Genomic DNA, 16,353 nt, shown 5'->3' on the forward strand with positions numbered 1-16,353 from the left:
TCATTCTATATGAAACCCTGGTCAAAATAATGGATTTAATTCTTGCTTTTTATTTGTATTTTTTAGTTATTTTATAAAAAAAAGTTTGTCTTGTATGTCAGCTCTGTCCAGTTTCTAAGTGGCTGGGGGGCACTCACTGGCTAGTTATAGACATTCAAAAAGCTTGAGGTGGAATTGATCTATGTTATACAGTTTTCTGTAAGGAGCATAGCTTAGATAGGTAGTGAACAAAATGTACATTTGCCCTTTGGTAGGGGGGAGGGTCCGGGAGAGCAAATCTTAGATCAGGTTCTGCCATTAGACCAGCTTCAGCCAGGTGACTCCTGCTCCTGGCTGACTTCCACCCTGCCAGGTGGGCGGAGTGGCCGGTAGGCAGCCAGGAGCTGGAGCCAGAGCCCCACACACTGGGGCAAAAGCTGCCAAGTTAAAGCTTCCCCATCCTGCCCACAGCAGAACAGCAGGGGCAGGAGCATGAGTAGGAAGAGACACTGCTAGAGGCAAGGGGAACTGAGCAGCACCTGGGCAGCTGCAACTGCACCAGAAGCAGCCCCGACAGTAAGCTGTGTGCACCAGCCAGGACTGGCACCAGTGGGCACAGGCGGTATGAAGCCCTACCTGCTGCAGGGCGGGGCTCAGCCCCATGGAGAGCTCCACAGAAGCAGCTGAAGGCCAGATCCAATCCATTGGTAGTTGCACCCTGCAGCCTGGTTCTGGCTTATGGGCCATAATTTGCCTACCCCTGATTTATAGCCTTTGCACTTTATCTGCTTCTTTTTGCTAGCTTGGAAGATGCACTGGATTCCTTTACTGGAGCAATTATGTTGATTAATATATGTTTTTTTATTCTAAATTTTTACATATTTATTACCTTAGACAATACCACTTAATGTAACAAATTTGAGTATTTATATCGTCAATTTTCAATAGATTTATTTTCAAAAAGATAGAAGTATTATGTTGAAAAAAAATCTTTATTTTTATTTTTTACATCATTAGTTTTTTCTCCTTCCTGCCAGTACATTATAGGAAGCTATGTTTGCATGAAATGGATCTTAATTCATATTGATGGATACAAAAAATAAAATTCTTCAATCAAAATTCTGTTGTCAGCAGCCTCATTTTTCCACAGATATGTGTCTTGGTGTTTTTATTGTATTTTTTCATGTGTTGTACACCCGTAGATATAGTATGCCTCTTTATTTTGATGGGGAGCCTGAAGGAAGAAAAAAAGCCCTGGACTCTGTGTCAAGTCTGGATCAGACCTGGCTTATGGCTCCAGAGCCAGGACATGGTCCCAGGCTTGGTGCACAGCCCCAGAGATAGCATACAGGGTCAGACCTGGCATGTGGCTCTGGAGGTAGCATGTGGGGTCAGACCTGGTAAATCAGCTCTGGAGCCATGTGCCAGATCACACCTGGCATGCCAAGTCCAGCTGTATGCCAACTTCACACATCAGTTTGACCCAGGACAGTTGAGGAGGTGGGGTTCCTCACAGGTCTGGCAGGGAGGGGTGGAGGGAAGGAGCAGTGGCAGTGTTAAATTGCAGTGGCTCCCAGAGCCATGGCAATTAATGCTACCACTGCTTTGCCTCTTCCCCATCCAGCTTCCGGACTCATGGGGAACCCCTTTTCCTCATACATAATGCACACCCCAATTTTTCCCAGCTGGTTTTGGGTGGAAAGATGTGGTTTATATGCAAGAACAGGGTAAATGTACATTTTTGCTACTTCTGGGCTTTGTTCACAGATACTGTTAGAATTGCTTAGGTGATGTGGGAGTAACTAATTTTAAATCTGTCTGCTTGATTAAGTATTTTTAAGATTAAAGAAATGCTTGTAAATGTATGAAATTTCAGGATGAAAGATAACACACTCCAACATTGTGTACTACACAAACCCTTGATGGTGATTAAAGCTGGGTGGGAATTTTTTGATGATGATGTCTTTTTTCTGCTAAATATTTTATCAAAGTACATAACACAACATCAGGGAAATGGTGAGTAAGATGGTCAGGAGAGATGGATACAATGTGACAGGTTTCTTGAACATCAGTGGATTTACCGTTGCTTTGTAAAAGGAGTAGAATAATAGCCAGTAGCAGTTAAGATTATATTCTTCCTCACTTATCTCTCTCCTCCCTATCAACCTGGCAGAAACCCTGCTTACAGTCCCATAAATATTCATGGACTGGGATTTATTTGTTCTGCTTTCATTAGCTGTTCATAACTCACCACAACTTTATTTTTTTAATTCATTAAAACAGTGGAAAGTCTATGTGGATTTTTATAAAATCCAATTATCAATAGGTAAGTAGTTTTTATTACTGCATGAAATACATATTTTATAAAGCCAACTTTAAGAAAGTAATATATAGTTTTCAATATTGAAAATATTTGTGGTACTGCACACTTTAACCAATGATTTTGACCGTATGTTATGTTGTAAAATGTTAACATATCTAAGAATTAGCATGTTTTTCATTCTTGAAAGGGTGTAAATTCCAGTTTTTACAATGAAAAAAATCAAAATAAAAGGCTACCTATCTAGTTTCTCTTTGTTTACAGTTTATCAAATGAACAGAAACAACTTCAGTATTGTACCTCCGTTTTTACTTTGTTATCTCCAAAGCACAGGTGCTGAAGGTAGGCTGCTGCATTTGCTTGAACTGATGGGAACTGGTGTTGAAGCATGTGAATGACTTCAGGCAATTCTGGATCTCTCCAGGCAAACTCCCTTCATTAGATAAACAAATTCAAGGGAATGTATTAGTTTGTATATACTTACTGGAAAAATGTTAGTAGTTTTCTAAAATAGTATTTTGTCCTGAAGTGTCAGACGGAAGTGTGGAGGCTGTTATGTTAGTCATTCACTGTGAGTCATACTACTTTTCAGTTCTCCCGTTAGTAAATAACTCTTATTCTTAAGAACTCATAGCAAAAAAACCTAAAAAAATGACTGCACTGGCTTTTGTGGTCATCAGCATGCTAATGCTGATTGTACAACTAAATATACATAAGTTAATTCTACTAAATGAAGCACTACAATCTATATACACCTCCTTACCTTTTAAAAGGTAACAGCTTGACTTATATGAAGATAAGCATTCATTTATATCAGTGGAACACATGAGTAACTCCTCTAGGTAGCACTGTTTTCTGAACATCGAACACATTTTATTGTTCTGTCGTCAATAATACTTGGACAAAATACTGATGCAATTTTCTTCAACATATATCACATCAAAATAAAGTATCAGAAAGCTTTAGCAGCTTGAAGTGTATAAGGATTGTTGGCTTACAAACAATGTTATTGTATCTGCTTCACCAAGGACACAGCTCTTATGTAGTCAAAAGCCAGCAAGTTTTTAAGCACATGACCATAACATTAATCCAGTTTACATCTTTAGAAACTTATAGAAACATCATAGAAACTTATGCAGAGCCATCTGTTGGGAAATGTTCTTTTTCTACAGAAAGTTAAACAACACGATGCATATATTTCCCTCTTGCTGAAAATCTAGGCAAGTGAAATTATTGAAGCTCGGAGAACAGGGTAATATATAATATTACTGTGGAGCACATAGGACTCAAAATATGATTTATAAATCTAAACTGTGGGATATGTACTGTTGAACCTAATATCTTCTTTTAAAGATATTAGATAAATTAGTTAATGTTGGACTCAAATTTAAAATATGGGCTACTTTAAGGAAACTGTAAAAAAGCATACATTTTCATGATTTTTCTGTATTTTAAATTAAAATGCTTGTTTAGACTCCACATTTCTCTGTAGGAGCATGGTAGCCCCTCTCAAAAAGAGACTGAAGCTGACCAAAAGCAAGATATAACTTGCTTTTCACAATCAAACAGTTTTAACACAAAGTAAAGGAACCATTTGATCAATCATAAATAAATGAAAACATTCAAGTTCTGTCATAACAATGTAAACCATGAACAATAGCAGGCTTCCAGAATTTTTAGAAGACTACACAAAACATGTTATACTGTGCTTATTCTGATGATTTAGCAACAACATATAACTAATACATGCTATCTCTAAATTTAAGCTTACTCTTGCTAATACCTTAACCATACAGTCCAGAGCCAGAAGCAGCCATTTTTTCAGAGAATTACAAGAATGAGATTATAAAAAAATAAGGAATAATTTTGAAAATACTCTTGTTAAAAAATAAAGATACTAACAAAAAATTTGAAGATGTAACATATTTCTGAAATAGCCTGCGGAACTGCAGCTTCAATAAATGCTGTTGCTTGTAAAAATTAAGGTAAGATATTAATTTTTTTCTTACAAAATGTATTATTCCAAATATTTCTATGACTAATTTAATATTAAAAAAATATGACATTTAGAGATAGAAAGAACCCACAAGTTTCCAAGGCAGTTACCAATGACTAAGGTGCATATGTCTTTTTGAGACACCCAGTATTTTATTAAAATAAGAGACATTTCTTATTGTAACTAAATTATTATTATTTTGACCCAAGTTACTAAGTACGAGTCTGCTGACTTGTCGACAGTTAGAAATTAATAAAAAAACCATTCTGTGATAAATGGTTATTTCAGACAATTTCTATCTGCATACAAACCTTGACTTCCTGGTAATTTTAAAACCTAATTTGTCTCCCTTGCTCATATTACCTTATGCCTCAAATAAATCCTTAAAATAAACATTCAGTATATTGAGACAAGCTAATTGGCTGCATGTTAAAAGTGATGCAACAGCCACAGACCGCTTACCAAACAGAAGCTGTCAAACTTCTCTCCCCTAATTTGAACTTGACCCATTGAGGTGGTTTTAAAAGTTTGGAAACAAGGGACAAATACTTAAATACTTTTGCTTTGGTCATAGAAGAAGGCTGATAACTGTTTACAGAACTACCAGTACAAGTAAACTTGTCTCCATTTCCATTTTAAAGACACTTATTATCAATTAATATATGACTGTTCTCTACTTTTGCTAAATGGCATACTTGTTATTTTAAAGGCTTTCAAGAAATATGAAAACTTAATTATAACCAGGGATCTGGGTGTTCTGTTTCCCACAGAAAAACACAGTAAAACGTGGATTTCCCCCTTTACCAGAGGGAAATGCAGGTTTCTCATTTTATCAGAGAAACCTGAGGATTTTGCAGTTTTGCAATGAGTCCTCTGCAGGCTGGCAGAGTCCCAGCCTGCAGGGGGTTGGGAGGGAGCAGGAGGCACCACGGGGGCACCACATGCATGTACAAACACATAGCTGTCTGGCAGCCTGGAGAGCAGGTCCTGCAGGTAAGTGGCTGGGGGGTGAGGTCCCCACAGGGAAGGAGGGAGTTGGGGTTGGGTAGGGCTGGGGCTGCTGCCTAGCCAGGTAGTGTGTGGGGCTTGGGGCAACAATGCACAGCTGTAGGGCCCCAGGAGCATGAATGATGCATGCCCCTGGAGGCTGGGGGGTATGGCAGCGGCAAGCGGGAGCTCCTGCAGACACTGCCAGTGCTGTTGGTGGGAGGGGATGCGAGCGCCGGCCAGGGGTCAGCAACCACCCACAGACACCACCAGCAGCATTGATGGCGGTCAGTGGTGATTGCAGACCACCCGCAGATGCCGGCAGCATGGTGCCTCAGGGGTAGCAAGTGCCTTTTTGTAGGGGGTGCCTTGCCATGCTCAGGGGGTGCACATGTGCATCTTCCCTGCCTGGCAGGGAGTGGGACTGGGCCATGGCTATCTCATTTGGCGGAGGGGAGGGGGGGTGAGGGGCACCAGCCAGGGGGCTGTGGGAGCCTTTCATTCTAATCACGGATTTTTGGTTTTTTATCAGAGAATTTGCAATTTTTTATCAGGGAAAACCAGGATCCCTGATTATAACTCTAGATGTTCATAAACTTCATGCTCTGATAGACTTACAAATGTCTAAAACTTGCCAGAAAAAACATATTGTGACATTTAACAATTACTCAAAATAGTCAATGAAATCAAATGTATCATTCAAAGTTCAAATATTCCTTATTTTGCATGAAATATCTTATTTGAAACTGCAAATAAAAATAAACTTGAAGGAAAATTAAAATAACTAGCACAAATGGATGTAAATAAAAGCCATTCAGTAAAATCAGTCATATTTTTCTGTATAATGCAAAACTGGAACGTATATACTATTAAGGTTTTGTATTTGATCAAAGAATATTTTAGAATCATGCTATTCTGGTAATTGTGTATGATCCTTGAGAAATAAATTGGACTTACCTAGGGTCTTTCTGGATGCTGTCTATGGATGGAGATCTTGTTGTACCATCATCAGCTGGTGCTGCATGTTGCATCCTGTTATAACTGGATTCTGACATTCGGTAAGGCATTGACCTGTAGGGTTCCGCATAGGTAGCTGCTGTGTTCAGAGCATAATTATTTCTTTGGTATGTAAGTGTGCTACGTTGACTGGATGACCGTTGCAGATTTGCAAAACCTGGTGTAAAATCAGTATTAAAGGATAATAAGTTATTTTCTACAGACAACTATTAAGAGGCAGAGTACTTGGTTAAAGTAATGCAAAATTAGAGTTGAAGTGAGCCTGAAATACCCATATGTCTAAAAACTATTATTAGACTTGAGGGACCAATCACATCAATATGAAAAGTTTTTGCCAAAGAAGTCCCAAGAAAGATAATGAGATTAATTATACAAGTAAAGTTTTTGTGGCATGAGACCCAAATTGTTTCTAAATGAGATTAACTGTTTGATTATTTAATGTAACAAATGGTACTTTTGTCAAAAACATTAGCAGTAAACAAGAACTGAGCTATAAAACAGTTACAAGTAAAATAGCAGGCTGCCCTTGTATTTATTATGCACCTAGTGCCTTTCATATACTAGATACTAGCTTGTTTTGATCACCTGAGCAATCTGAATAGGAGGAGGGTGTTGGCCTGAAAGCTGTAGACTGGAAAGGAAACAGCTGGGATGCTCAGGGCTGTGTGGGTTGGACTGGGGACAAAGGAACATGTAATCCTTTTGTGATGGACCATAGGGTTTACTGTTAACTGTGTTCATGTTGTCATGATGCTATATGCCTCAGTTTACCCATAATGATAGGACGAGGAAAAGATGGGTTAGAGAGACAGGGAAGCAGGAGATGTGCCCACATGTGGGGCCAGACAAGGACTTCCGGTACCAACAGAGATTTGAACATCTTTGTTGATACATCCACAAAGTGGGGATCACAGGTAATACCCAGGAGGTGTCTAGGGGGAGAGAGAAATTAATATGACAATAAGAGAGCTGGCTGGACAAGGAAGGTGTCAACATTTTGTGGGGACAGTCTGAGGACAGAGTCTGGAGAGAGACCAGCAGACAGGCTTTTGGGCTCTGGAGCTGGAGACACTGGAAAGGAAGCAGTTGAGTATCTTTATTGGTGCTCTAAGATGCATGGACTGGACTGGGGACAGAGGCACTACTTAAACCTTTGGAGAGGAAGAGCAGAGGAAGGACCCCTGGCTAGGTGACTTCTGTCTCAATAAATACTTTATTGAAGTGGAGCTATCTTGTTTGCCACTTGGAACTTTGGGTTGCACTTGTTCGGTAAAATCCCTCTCTCAAGAGAGGAGCTGGATGAGAGATTTTCCTGAGTCAAGGCCACACAAGGAGAAACAGGGATGGCAACAGACTGAAATACCAGGGTCTCAGTGAGAAGGCCAAGCCTCGGCTGGTTTCTGAAGGCACTCTCAGAGACCAGACAAAGTTACTGCAGTCCTGAGCAAGCACTCAGGACACCTTTGCAAGGGCAAGGTCTTCCTCCTGTGTGGCCTTTCCTGCAGGGAGCTTTCTCCTTTGTCACCTGGCGCTCTTAGAGGGTGCACTTTTCCCTCTGAAGAAGAAAAAGATAGCTCCCTGAGACTGAACCACAGATAACCAGGGAGGATCAGAGATTGAACATCTGGGGTCCTGGAGTCAGAAGGAGCCAGGACTCATCCAGACCCTAGAAGCCGCATTTAGACTTGATTCCATGAGGACTTAGAAAGACCAGATAAGGCTGACAGTGAGGAGAGAAGGTCCTGGGCAAGTGCTTCCCTGGGGGAATCCGTGACTGTGATGTATCAAAATTAAAAGACACTGACTATCTCAAAATGAATGCGTTACCATACAGCCCTGAGTATTTGCTCCAGGGGGAAAGAATAGAGAACATTTTCAATTACTTTTCTTATTCCTATTTGCCATTATTTCAAAAGTCTTTTTGGGGTTATTTTTCACCTCCACTGATTTATGGCTTCTAGTCTATCATTTTAAATTGGCACTATATTGGCGCAGTCATGCATGTTGACAGTGTAGCACAGTATACTTACTGTCAAATAGTAAATCAATATGTAACTCAAAGATTTTCAGGCACATAAGTTAAATTGAAGCAACTATGAAAAATTTCAGTTCTTCACTTACCTGATCCAGTTCGATATAATGCAGACTGGGACCCCTGGTGTAACTCCATTGTTCCATGATTTGGACTTCGGTACACAGGACTGTAATAGGGTCTGCCTTCATATATGGGAGTGATGTGCAACTCAGGAGATACAGTTGAATGTAATTCTGGCCCAAGCTGGCTGTGCTGACTAGCATATGAACTTCGCAAGCCTAGAAATAAGAAAGATATATACTGCTTGCATTTTGTGGTAACGTCAAACTGAACAAAATCCTATCATCAGTGAAGTAGGGCCACATGGGTATCCAAAAACATAATAGAAAAAATAATATATGTAACTAGAAAAAATAATATGTGGTACAAATGGCCTGTAAATAAACAGACACATGGGAAAACCTTTTGCACATTTTTAAGTCTTGGAAAGACTTATGAGAGTGTTTTTCAAGTAACTAAGAAAAAATACAAAGTGTTCAGAAGTTGTACCATGTTTCCCAGAAATTAAGAAATACTTTACAGTACATTTGTGTGATTTGATTCTTTTATATCACTTTCTTTTTAACATACATATTCATTGTATATAAGTATTCATGTGTCCATAGGGCTTTAGATGAAAGAGATCTTAGCATGAAGATAAATAAAAGGGAAACTCAAGCATAATTATTTCTTCTAAAACTTTCTTATATTTTTGGCATTTTTGCCTATCCTGATCTTGGAAGTATTAAAAAAACAAAAAACCCAAGAAAGGCAGTTTGTTTTACACCTCTATTTGATTTTCTACTTGTTGCTAAAGCAAATATTTTAGTTGTAATATACAATCCTTCCTAAATGTTTTGCAGCTATATAACATCAGAAGTTCATGCTCTTATTTCTAGATTTGATGACTACTGAGCACAAAGCAACACACTGGTAAACACCACAACATAGTATTTAATTCTTTTTGATGAGAAATGCATGAATTTTATTTCTAAAATATCAACTCACTCTATACTATGCTGCCAAGATGATTAAAAAATAACACACAAATAAAATATTACAATCCAATTCTGCTGAAGTCAATCAGAACATTCTGATCTCAGTGAAAACAGGAGCAGGTGGGGGAATTTTTTTTACTTAGAGTGGCTCTGAGAGCTGCTCTAATTAAAATGCCCACAACATCTTGTGTATTCAGCATCCCTTGCTTCAAAATGTCAGCAGGGTGCTTTAACTAAAGCTTGTTTGATGAGCTTTAGTTAAAGCTCCCCGCAGGTCGCCATCATTTTGAAGCATGGGGATGCTAAGTACACGAGATGCAGAGGTTGGTGGAGCGCACTGATCAGCCCATTCCAGCAGACTCAATTCACTGAGTCTGCTCTGAGGTGCTGTAATTAGAGTATGTTGGAGCAGTGTTCCCACACATGTAAAGGCACCTGCTGAGACACAGGACTGACTGGTTGTTGGACAGCCACTCACAAGTTCTTTGGCTAACAAGCCTAAAACAGTCTTTAGTTTGCTTTAAATTACTGGGAATCATTTCAACAAAGTTCTTGCATGAAACAAAAGAATACAAAGTCTCTAAAAAACGAACCGAGAAAAAAAAGGGTGGATCATTACCAAAGAAAGGTAGAAAGTCTATTTGAATCTAGCGGCCCATTCGATTACAATTGGTAAAACATGCCACTTTCTGAAGCCCGGGTGGAATGCAAGAGGCTGTAGCTAACACCTGGCTGCCTTCAACTCCTCAGCACAAATGCTTAGGTTCCCATTTATAGCTGAGCTACCTTTGGCACCACCCTGAAACATGGCTCATACTCATGCTTCTGGATGCCTTAGCCCAGGCTTTTCCAACATGTGGCCTGCCAAGCCATTTTCTGAGGCTCGAGGTGCTGCAACGGGAAATGAAAGTAAACACTGTTTGCTTTTGTTCCCACCCCTTGTCCCTCAGCAGCTTCCTAATGGCGGCTGAAGGGCTGGGGAAGGGACGAGGTTCCCACATGCACCACGTCAGCCTGACGTTGCCTGCATGGTGTGGCTCCTCCCCTACCCACTCATTTCACAATGTCCCTTCCTAGCCCCCCCTCATATGCATGCCAGCTCCTCCCTTCTCCCTCATTGCAGGGTTTCCCTTCCTAGCCCCAGCCTTCCCTTCCTTATTTGCATGCTGGCCTTGCCCCACACTGGTCCCCACAAGCCGCACAGGCTGGAGCAGGTCGCGGTGCAGTGGCTGGGCAGGTGCGGATGCTGACTCAGAGGGATGCTGAGCCCACGGGAGATGCTGCTGCCACTGCTGCTGTGACTGTGGCAGCAGGAAGCCAGCACTGCTCCCGCCTCTCCGGATCCCCCCGTGCTCGCAGACATTGTGCTGGGGGTGGTGAGTTGTGGGCCCTGGGAAGGGAGGGAGCCCCCTGCTGGTTGGGCTCAGGCTGTCCCGGGGGGGAAGGAGCAGGGGAGTGTCCCTGCATGTCCCACACCCCACTGTAGGGTCTCCGCACGTCCCCCTGACTGCTAAGCCCAGGCGCACAGGTGTGGGAGCATCCTCGAGGCTGCCCAGGTGGCAGGGAGGACATGGCGGGGTCAGGCGGCACCGCTTGACCCATCTGCCCCCAGGCCATGGCCGGACTGGATAGGCTGCGCGAGCACCCGCTCCTGCCTCCCTGGCTGGATGTTGCCCCAAGAGAGCACCTGCAAAAAAGAAATTAATGATCTGTGATGCATTTCAACCAAGTATTTGAAAACTAGGAGGTATGAAACCATGGTAATAGAAAGCTCTGCTAACCTTTGGAAAAATCAGATCCCTGCAACAATTCTCTGGAGTAAATACAGCATGATGTCAACAGAGGTTTTGCATTCAAAAATGATTTTTACCCCTCTGCAAATTGTGGCTTTCCATGTGGACAAAGGCAGGGAATTAAGGGTGCAGTGGGGTGGTACGCTCCTCTTCAGCACTGCTAGGGGGCTGTTTAAAATAAAACAGTGCTACCAGACCAAATTGTTTTTATTTTGGATTTTAAACCACATTTTCAGACCCATTTCATTGTCACTTCCTGCAACTTCATTGGTGTCAGAGGTCACCTGACATCACTTCCTGATGTGATACTGCTTCCTGTGAGGTCTTTGAACATGGCTCACCAGCCCACTAGGTGATAGGAAGTTCATGATCCGGCCCTTCATTCAAAAAGGTTGGACACCCCTGCCTTAGCCACTCCACCAGTGTGCCCCTGAGCCAGGACTATGTCTCCTGAATGCAGAACTTTTGAAGGACCAAGAATACAAACAGTCCTATAATAATGGAATAAACCAGATCCAGTGCTTAGCTTGAAGTTAGCAGTGGAACTAAGCTTTATGGACTCTTCTGTCAGTATATGTGTGACCTATAGTTACGTCTACAATGTAGTCTTAAGAACAGTGTAGGGACCTCAAAGCTAGATTTAAAAAAGATTGCTCAGTTACCAAAAGCAATTTAGTCACAGCAGCAAAGAGTGGGCTAATCTAACCTAATAATAAAAGCTTAAAGAGTCATGGTACATTTTGCAAATAGAAGGTTTTGCTCTGCTGCCACTGTACATATTATTTTCTCTTTCACTGGGTATATCCTGCGTGGCAGCTGGTTGATATCCTCTGTTACAGAGATTCTGCTGCATTTCAGACATGCTTCCTTCTCTTCCTTCGGCTTCTGTGATTTGCTTTCCCAGGTTCCCTTCCGCTTCTATGGACATCCTTCCAAAGATCTTATGTCCACTCTCCTCTGCTGGTGCCCTTGCAGAGTATCTTCTAATTGTGGCTCTCATCTTTTATTTCTGTTCCTAGTATTTTGATGATTTCATTAGCTCCATTGGTTTAACTATACCAGTGGTGGCTAACTTTTTTGGCTAGTGTGCCCAAATAGAGCCCCAAGCCCTTTTTTGTAGCACTATTCTGCCAGTGCCCAGAGCCCCCCTGTCTCTATTCCTGTATATCCTTTATTGAGCATCCAGGGCTCACATGCCATTTTTGGCATACATGATGCAGGCTGGCCACCCCAAGCTATATTCTTTACAGTAATAATATTCTAACTACACTTTACCATATCTCTCTCCTGTGATTTAATTACATGCACTTTGCTGTTTTTCAGGACAGCTTTTCACATCTTCCTCTGGCTAATGAACTTTGATTTTTCAATCTAAGGTTGCACTAATGATAGGATTTATTTGTACAGAATTATAAAAACAATCTAACTCTGTCTCCATCTCTACAAATAAACTATCACTATCACAAAGTACAGCTAATAAATCAAAAGTCACAAATACAAACTTTTAACAGTATTAGTTATGTAAAAGTTAGCAAATAAGAATATGAATATACAGCTAGTTACTCAATAATTTGTTCAAATAACTAACTGGCTGCTAACAGAATCAAGTGAGTTTCAAGCAAGAACAATGTAAGGTCCAATATAATTCATAGGATCCAGTTCCTTACTTGTACTTCTAACAAGTTTATTTCAAATCTCTTTTATAAGGTACACACTGATTTGCAAAGCATGCCTACTTGTACATAAAGAAGTTGTCACTCTAGGTAGGCACTGCATTTTAGTAAACTAGTAATTATAGCTATGTAAAAAATTAATCTCTGGATTTAGAGGATTAGCTAAAAAGGTGATGTTTATCCCACTTCTCCAAAATGTGATTCTTTGATGAAGTGATACGCAGCTAATCATACAGTTAAGTTTGTATTTGTATATGTTAGGCAAGAATCTCCGACTTGCCTTCTATAATGTCTAGACACCTCTTCAATTGAGAACTCCTCAGGACAATAAAATGTCCTGAGAAAAAATTATTTGGAGACTGAGAAGAGAGGTGTTAAGTGACTTGCTCAAAGCAAACCAAGAAACTAAATTTTAGAACTAGAAATAAAATTTAGATCTGAATAGCTAAATGCAGGATCAGCTTGTTACATTCCAGGGAAATAATTTCAGTTTCTACCAGTTTCTCTGTACCAAATTGGTCTTCTTTTCTGAAAATAAAAATGTCAGGGAAAGAGAGGATACAATTAGCTATTCAATCTATCCTTTTTCTCAGCTTATATAGCAGTGGGCTTGGGTTTTTTTTTATGTTTTTATTATTGTGCTAGAGTCTGCCAAAATAGTAACCTTTTTTTCTATTACCTTCTGTCCAGTAGGTGCTCTCACATGTACAGTATCAGTGGTTAGAAAACCGATATAAATTTGAGTGAAAGATTTATGAGTTTTTTTGTTGACACCCCATGAAAAAGAGCTAATTTACTTTATCAGATGGTAGGTTACTATTAATCCTATGAAAAATAAAAAATGGTAGTTTATTCCTCTGATAGCAGTGTGAACAATTTGGGAAGTGCTAGCTCTATAATAGTTGAAAAGAAAAATAAAACATTTAAATCTGCACTGACAGAATATATTGTCCTAACTGCATGATCACTATGCCTTGGGGCTCTTGTAGATGAGAGAAATCAAGGGGAAAAAAAGGTGCAACTTCAAATCTAAAGTAATTATATCTTAATAAGCACTCCCTTTCTTAAATCAATAGGTCTTAGTATTCAAGGTGGCATATAGCTAAAACTGAACATTTGATAGCCGTTCCATTTGCTAACAGTTACAATATTACTATTTAATATATTGGATAGTACTTTTAAATTCATAACCTAGAGAATAAAAATTACCACAAAAATCAAATAATATTAATGACTTATTTAAAAAATAGTTCCATTTAACACTAGTTCAACCAGACCACCTTTTATTTTGTGTATAAATTGTGAATGTATTTGGATGTAAGCTAAATTGTTAAAACTATTTTGCTTTTAATTTCACCCGAGGTTTAAAATACAGTTTTATATATGGCTAATGTAATCTGTTGATTAAAGAAATTATGTCATTTGCTGCAAATTTACAGTATAACATGAATGCAATTATACCATTTGATAAATAAGGAGTAACAACTAAGGTGAAGAACTATCATCATTGCTTTCGTATCACAATGTTTTACTTGCACAGCTATAACTGCTTACTTCACAGTTGCAATTGCACTATTGGTTTTCTATACTTAAAGATCTCAGTGCAAACCTATAAGCTACATATAACTTTTTACTAACCTGTAAGGCTATCTGGACGTGGAGGGACCATTCGCTCATAGATATCAAACTGTTGCCCATACTGGTCTATATCATGAATTGTTCTTTGTAACGCTGTTCCTAAATGTTGTGGTACTGCAGTCATGCCAGAGCGTTTTGGGGAAGAAGATGCTATCTGGGATTGGGATGGAGAAGCTACTCTTGTCTGTGCATCAGTGAGGGCAAGAGGTGAGCCAACTCTTGCTGATGTTTGGTACTGAGAAGTTCCTCCGTTTGGATTAGCTGTTTGCCTCGATGTAACTGAACTGATTCGCCGCACAGCTGTTGGTGAAGCGGGTCTCTGTGTTGAATATGGAGATGCTGCTCGCTGCACTGGTAATGTAGTAGATGAATATGCATTAGAAGTTAGGGGTCGAGATTCAGTAACGGATGGAGAACCATATCCACTTCCTAAAGAAGTTCTCAGTGACCCCCTTGAAGGTGACACACCTGTGCTGACAACATACGAAGGAGACTGTGCTCTGGATGGAACTGAACTAACACGTCTCATGGCTCGGTTGGCAGCAATATTTACTGATGGCTGTTTATGAAGAAAAAAATAGGTTTATTAAGTTCAGGGTCTTGGTCAAATAATTAAATTGTCTTCCATGATACAACCAGAAAACCTATAAAAAAAAGTGCACAGCTCAAAAGTAACCGCATTGACTTTTATTTTAATCTTCATATTTATCAATCTAAACTTTGCTTTGAAATGTCTTTCCCCTGCAAAAACTCATCTCATCTGAAGTCTTTAACCATTTCTCCCTCAAAAAATAGCAAAAACATCAAATAAAAATATAAAAATTATATATATTCTACATTCTGTAATGCTTAGTTCTCTCCTGTTGTTTTTTTCCTTTTTCTCCCCACAGCTCTAATTGCTTATTATTGCTGAATCTTCTTTCTAGTTCTATATAGACAGTAATATATTATAGGACAGGCGGGAAAACGAAGCTCTTGTACCTATCTGAGATTCACAAAAACAGTTGAGAAAATAGGATAGAAAACATGGTAATACAAAAAATATCAGTCTCTATGTGTAAGATTTATGCACAAATATAAATTTAAGGTTAGAAAAGAAAAGTCTTGGAGATAAACAGCTATAGTTCACCTATAGTTCTGTCCAGATAAGATACAAATAATGTACCCGTTAGTCAGGTGTATTTTAGGTTTTTTTCTTGGTTTCAATTACAAGGAATTAGATTTCTGCCTGCCTGCTTGCCAAGTGATGCCTATGTTAATTTTTTTCCTTGTGAACTGTTACTAATCCATAAATGTTTTTGAAGTCTATTAAGCTACTTTAATTCTTGCATACAAAAAAATGAGTTAGATATATATTATGTTCAAACTATATTCAACTATGTAACTTAGATAAATTGTTACGCTGAGCATACCTGAACTAATGTTTGTCCTTCAGCCCGTGAGCTTCTCACCACATGATTATTCGTTGTTCCAATAAATGAATGCTGCTGTCTATTTTCTGATTTGCCCAAGTTCTGGCTGTTATGGAAACTGCTTACTTCCTGGTAACCACTATCAGAGTAGGAATTCATTTGTGTTGAACTTCTCGAGTTACCTACTGACCCTGTAGAAATCAAACCAGTATGAGAACAAACTATTATACAATTTTGACAAAAAGCAATAGAGAAATAAGATTCAAGTATTTAAAAACTATACAACAGACCCTCACTTTCATGAAGAGATGTCTGTTCTGGTGAGTAGAGATTCCCTTGTTCTGGTTCTGATCTAATGTGGTAAGTATTGGTATGGATGTTGTCAGATGCTCTAGATTTGCTTACACCTGTGTTTGGCGCATCTGAAAGCAAAGTTTTATTAGTTAAAACTATGTCATACAAATTT

General features: G+C 39.5%; 1 protein-coding gene across 9 annotated transcripts in view; it reads right to left on the bottom strand.

The window, feature by feature from the left end:
* PKP4 (plakophilin 4) overlaps nucleotides 1-16,353 on the bottom strand; it is a 275,173-nt gene that overhangs the window by 85,801 nt on the left and 173,019 nt on the right. For 6 of the 9 annotated variants that reach the window (XM_090045671.1, XM_090045668.1, XM_090045669.1 and 3 more), the window contains 6 exons: nucleotides 16,178-16,309; nucleotides 15,888-16,078; nucleotides 14,476-15,034; nucleotides 8,421-8,612; nucleotides 6,240-6,456; nucleotides 2,600-2,732 (listed from right to left, as the gene is read on the bottom strand). In XM_090045671.1, coding sequence (XP_089901797.1) covers nucleotides 2,600-2,732; nucleotides 6,240-6,456; nucleotides 8,421-8,612; nucleotides 14,476-15,034; nucleotides 15,888-16,078; nucleotides 16,178-16,309 — 1,424 coding nt within the window. The remainder of the gene's footprint in view (nucleotides 1-2,599; nucleotides 2,733-6,239; nucleotides 6,457-8,420; nucleotides 8,613-14,475; nucleotides 15,035-15,887; nucleotides 16,079-16,177; nucleotides 16,310-16,353) is intronic. The other 3 variants (XM_090045672.1, XM_090045670.1, XM_090045673.1) reach the window with 2 other exon arrangements.

Source organism: Crocodylus siamensis, chromosome 4, assembly GCF_052110815.1.
Source record: "Crocodylus siamensis isolate JL-2025a chromosome 4, ASM5211081v1, whole genome shotgun sequence".
Lineage (NCBI taxonomy): Eukaryota > Metazoa > Chordata > Crocodylia > Crocodylidae > Crocodylus > Crocodylus siamensis.